A 6,130-nucleotide genomic window follows, 5' to 3' on the forward strand; every position below is an offset into this window, starting at 1 on the left:
CTAACTATCAATCTAGCGGCTTCTTATTGCTTATCCTTGTGCCAACAATAAACCGTAATTGATATGTTTTGTTGTTTATGGGTCTCTCATTTCCTCTAATTGATATGCTGTTCAAAGGGTTAGATGACGCAGAGACATGGAAGAAAGTTTGAACACATGCATCGAACATTAGTCTTACGTAATCCAAAAACTAATATAATCCCTCCGATAGGGTTCACGCGTCGAATTGAATTCAATAGTTGGATGAGAGGTGAGACATTCATGTCGAGAACGGCGGTTCAAGCACGAAGAAACACTTGCTCGACCTAGTTTTGGGAAATAACTTTATGCGACGAGATAAAATTATTGAATAGCGTTTGTTTCTCTTTGTCGGGGTGATCGGTTTCGGGTAAGTCGGTTTATTCTTTAAATTTTGGAATCGGATTGGGCAAGGTCTGTTCCCAGTTTGCAGAACCATAAATCATTGGTTTTTATTTTATTTTATTTTATTTCATTTTATTGTAGGAGTTTCGCAACATTTAAAAACAACAACAATTTACTAAATAGGGTTTGCTTTGAAATTAAAAAAAAAGGTCAAGAAATCTTGGCCGGTCCTATTCTTTATGTTAAACCGGGAACCAGACCATTTACTCTCGGTTCTAAATCTCTAGTGTCGGAAACCAGACCAGTCCCTTAGGGACCACCCTGTGCTGGACGGTTCAATTCGGTTTCAAGGCTGGATTTGGGCCGGTGCACGCCCTTAGTTTTTCCATAAAACTTTATCTTCAAATTTTTATTCTGTGCGACCCATCATTTGTTTAATACGCGATATACTGTGTGCATCTAAAAACGCAAAGAAATCATCTTGATACGCATAGTCTCAGTTGCCATACGCGAAATTGTTATACAAAGCTTTTCAACTTTATATGCCGTCTTTGAATTTTCACTTATTATAACGATGCTCTTATCTAGTTCATTAAACTAATTAGATAACTCATGTCCCACCTTCCTGTATTTGTCCAAAAAATAAACTCTATCTTATCGACATGATTCTAAAATGTTATGTCGTGAATTTCCTCTTCGTATGTATGAAGTCAACCTCCATAATTTACTACCAGGACAGCTGCAGGGAAACCCTTTAAGAAGCTATCTTCAACGAATTTGCTGTGCACGAAATAATTCAGCCGATCATTTGGCAAAGATTCATCCGAAAGCAACGCTCGATCTCCCTTCCCCGACGACCTCTCACGATCCCACGGCAACTAAACCAGAGGTCTTCACCGTGTGGATGAAGTCCTTGATCATGAACAGCAAGGGATGCACCGTGTTCGACTCGAGCGGCGGAATCGTGTACCGGGTGGATAACTACGACTGCGAGCGAAGCAGCGAGGTCTGCTTGATGGACCGCGAAGGAAAGGTTCTCATCACCATTCTTAAGAAGGTAAGAAGAGATAGCGTGCGCAACATCAGCTCAAAATTCTCTCTTCGAGTGTCTAGAGTTGGCGGTGTTTGCGCCTTACTCTTGAAATTCCGTACCGCTCCGTGAGATCGGGTCAAATCGTGGCGATTTTCGATTAACCGCGCGCATGTTGTATTGTTCTGTGAAGAAATGTAGCTTGTTCAAGACATGGAAGGGTTACGATGGATCAATTGGGTCGGGGGAGAGGAGGACGCTGTTTCAAGTCAAGAAGCCATTGAGTTTCAAGAAGAGAGAGTCGCTGTACGAGGTCAAGGTCTGGACAGACAAGAACCAACCTAGCTACTACTTCATTCAAGGACATGGCAACTCCAAGTCAGCCTGCAAAATAACCAACAGACTCGGGGGTCTCATGGCAGAGGTCTCTCTCTCTCTCTCTCTCTAGAATACAGTATGAACATGAACTCAAAACCCTAGTTCGCCATTTAACAGGTGAAAGAGAAGAAATCGAGCTTGGGTGTTTCGCTGGGGGATGATGTCTTGACGATGAGCGTGGAGCCAAATGTCGACCATTCGCTCGCCGCGGGACTTCTCGTTGTTTACGGACTATTCAACCGCAGTTTGTGACAAGTTCACCGACATGCTGTCGCGTTCGGAAAATCACCACCACCTCTCAAAAAATTACTAACCAAGTCCGAGAAATCGGCGATTTCCTGTTTGCATTTTTTCAAGATTTTTGAAAGATACAGGCTTACGTTATTTTGTACAGTTGAGTGAGAGAACAAGGATCTAACAACAGTTCAAGAAGCATTTGACATGTACATATCATTTTCCCATGTCTTTTTAACCGTTCTTTATGTTCAATAAAACTGTATTTCAACGAAGAATATGTTTCCATAACAGTTTGACAGTATGGTTAGTTATTTTCGACCGGAATATGTTTCCATAATAGTTTGACAAGATAGTTAGTTATTTCTGACCGTAGACCCACATACCATTACCGCATATTAGACCTATCAAAATAGGTTTGAAACATATTTAATAACTTACAAGCATTTAAATGGATCATAACAAACTTAGAAGGCCAGCATAATGGATCACAAAATAAAAAGGTCAAAATAAGTGGGTTATAAATGGGTCCATTATGAACCCATGTACAACCCACTTAAGATAACTCATTTAAAAGGCCTTTACCCTTTTTTTTTTACTTTTCTTTTTACGTTTTTTTCCTTTTTTTCTTACGTACATCAATCGACCCCGCCGGCTGCAGGCCGCCGCCACCCGGTTGCAGATCACCTGCTGCTACCGCTCGCCGATTTTTTGCATGGTCAAATTGGTCTATACAGAGAAGCTGTGCTTCGCCAAAGACAGCCCCAACATGTGCCCGAACCGTAGCCATCACTCTGGGACCTACTCCATTTGACCAACTGCGCAACCCACAAAGCTGTTGTTACTCTGTTCACCGGGGACCCGAGCTTCGTAGCACCGATGAACTTCAACCAGGTGACCCGGGCCAGCGCATGAGGTTGACCACACCGCGATGCTCTCTCATCTTCTCTTTTCGTTCTGACACAAATTAAACTTTCCATGCATTGTTGTTTTGGGTGGCAATAATAAAACATCCTCTTCAGCCGATTTCCGAGGAATGAATAAATTCTTAGTTCACTCTTTCGAAGTGATCTTTGATAATTTTAACGACTAATCTCGCCGATCCCATGAAAGACCCGTGATCCGGGATTAGATTGTTTCATGTTCATATCCACAAGGAGACATGATAAAAAATAAAAAATACAATTTTTTTATATATTCTTGCCCACCTTGCCGGTCTTAGAAGAAAACAAATCAGATAAAATTCAAATAAATGAGAAAATTCAGATTTTTCTTAAATTATAAAAAGTATAAATGTATAAAAACATATAAAATTTGTCCACAATCATTTAGTAATATAATTTTTTCAAAAATTTATAAGAAGTAATTTTTCTTAGATTGGATTAAATATAAAGTGTTTTAATAATATGGGTCGGGTTTGGTTGGGTATGTGTTGGAAATGGGTCGGGTCGGGTATAAGTCAAAGAATTTGCACTACGTATAAATTGGGTCATAAACGGGTTAATGGGTTAATTTAGATCGGACCATCTACGACCCCACTCAAATCCAATCCGACCCACCCGTTTGACAAGCCTACCCCATGTTTTACATAAAGCACTCATTAATTGAAAAATCGTGGGCCCGGAAATAATAACAGATCTGTTAGACTGTCAAACTAACATATCCCTTTCAATAAAGGGTTTAAGCTTTGACATGATTGGCGGACATTAAGATAAAATAGCAAGGCATGGTTGACGTTGACGAGACCCTTTCAGTTTGATCTTTGGACCCCAGTTAGATAAAATACTTTCGCGCATGATAACAGGATAACTTTGTCACGAAGCAGCTGACTCGATCATGAGTTTTGCCGTCAAATTAAGTAGTTCCACGTCTGTACACGTAAGCACAAAATAGAAAGAAGAAATTGTCAAAAAAGCCTTAAAATCTTTCGTACTTTTGACAATTTAGTCCTAAATATTTCACTTTTGCCAATTCAGTCATATTGGCTGGAAATCGCTGATGTGAGCATTAGCCGCGGTATGTGATACCGCCCTCGCTAATGTGAATAATTTTTAATAATATTTTAGTAATTCTATATAAAAAAAATTGAATTTTGTTCCTTTTTTTTTTTCTCTTTCAAGCTATGGAAGCCAACAGACAGGCGAGGGACCGCCACATTCGGCCACGGTGAGAGCGAGGGCCGTGATCCTTTGCCTACGGCCGCAAGGACTTCGCGGCCCCCGTTGACTCTTGCCCAAGGGCCGACAACTCGCGTCGGCCATTGCCCGTGGGCCGCCGATCTTGAACCCAAAAAGAAAATAGATTAAAACCTAAGCAATTTTCGGTCAATACGAATGAATCGGCACTACAAAAAAACAAGGTTTTAGTCACGAAATTGGCGACGAAAATTTTGGCAAAATTCGTCGCTAATTGATTTTGCAACGAAAATTGTGACGAAAAAAAATTCGTGGCTAATACGGCGTCGCAAAATTTAGTGATGAAAAGTTTACAATTCGTCGCCAATTTGCGACGAAATTAGTGACGAAAAAATATCTGTCGCAAATTAGCGACAAAATTTTTCGTCGCAAATTAGCGACGCATTTTGCGACGAAATACGTGCGTGGCAAATTAGCGACGAAAAACGTTTGTCGTTGCTAATTTAGCGACGAATTTTGCGACAAAATATATTCCGTAGCAAATTAGCTACAAAAATTAGCGACGGAAAAAAGTTCATCGCCAATTCCTCATCGCAAAATTTAGCGACGAAAAATTAAAGTTCGTCACTAATTTGCGACGAACTTTGTGACGAATTTTTTCCGTCGCAAATTAGCGATAAACACATTTCGTCGCTAATTTGCGAAGAACGAATTTCGACGATTTGCGACGAAAATTTTTGTTGCTACAAATGTTGTTCGAGGATAAATTTGGCGACGAACTTTGCGACGAAATTTGTTTAGCCATGCATTTTGCGACGACCAAGCATGGGACAAATTTTGCAATGAACTTTTATAATTTGTGATCGTATAATAAAATATTTTTTTTTAATTTTCAATTTTATATACACTTAAAAATAAAATTAATTTCGAGAATTTGTATTTCACATTGATAAAGCAAGATTTAAATATTATAATAATATACAAACAAAATGCATTCATCTACCATTCACTGGATCTAAAGAAACAAAATACCATTCATCTACCATTCACTTAACATAGATTCTTAAGTACTGCAACAATGCTATCTCTAGCAAGCAACACCAGATCTTCTGAAGAAACAACTTCGGGGCCATGACATCATCTTCACTGGAAGAGAGAACTTCATGTGCCTAGTCAATAAATCTGAAGGTGAACATGGAAAGAAAATAAGCAGGGGCATATAAACTGACAGACACAAATAACACAAAACAGAAAAACGAGATATCTTTGAGCCAAATCACCCTTAAAAATTGAAGTTTGACATATCAATGGGCATTGGGACTAACATGAGGGTCTAATAGTAGGATTTATGGACAAAAGGAAAAAAAAAAACACTAGATTATTAACGTTGCATCAGGAAGGGAAGCAAACTTCGAACTAGAGTGATGAATAATCGTATATCTAGTAGTCATATAGACAATAAACGGCTCTTTATTTTGTTTATCCGAGATTATTCCTTGCACCTAGTTTGTCTGAACAATATATAAACTGACATATAGGAAAATGATTAAGAATAAAAAAGGAAGATATAGGAGTTACCAGATTCACAGATCGTGCAACACGCACCAACGATATAGGAGCATTTCCTGTATCATTCTTATAGGTCGAGTTATACCATATGCTCACATTGAAGTTATTGGAATTTGTATTAAGGAAATCATGCCCTGTGAGAGAAAAAAAAATGTTGTTAGAATTGGTGTACATATGGATAAATCAGCAAATGAAGCTAGAAATAAAGGCTATGCCAGAGCTGCAACTATCTCATTAATTTGCCTTTCTGGGTTCCCTTTATGATAGCCCTTGTGTAGCTCATCATTTACTGATGACGAATTGTTTCTCCACAAACGTAAACCTTGGGCACAAGTTACATGTAAATGTACAACAAAAAGATGAACAGTTATCAAAGTGAAGGATTTTGATCCCTTAGTTTTAGAGGGGGAGGAGGAATAGG

At 39.0% G+C, this 6,130-nt stretch overlaps 1 protein-coding gene across 1 annotated transcript; it reads left to right on the forward strand.

Annotated features, from left to right (window-relative positions):
* Window positions 1-1,036: 1,036 nt before the first annotated feature.
* LOC115746714 (protein LURP-one-related 11-like) lies at window positions 1,037-2,023 on the forward strand. The gene is made up of 3 exons (XM_030682601.1): window positions 1,037-1,420; window positions 1,587-1,817; window positions 1,889-2,023. Exons 1-3 carry the CDS (start codon window positions 1,037-1,039, stop codon window positions 2,021-2,023), a joined length of 750 nt encoding a protein of 249 aa, XP_030538461.1.
* Window positions 2,024-6,130: the final 4,107 nt, after the last annotated feature.

Source organism: Rhodamnia argentea, chromosome 4 (assembly GCF_020921035.1).
Source record: "Rhodamnia argentea isolate NSW1041297 chromosome 4, ASM2092103v1, whole genome shotgun sequence".
NCBI lineage: Eukaryota > Viridiplantae > Streptophyta > Magnoliopsida > Myrtales > Myrtaceae > Rhodamnia > Rhodamnia argentea.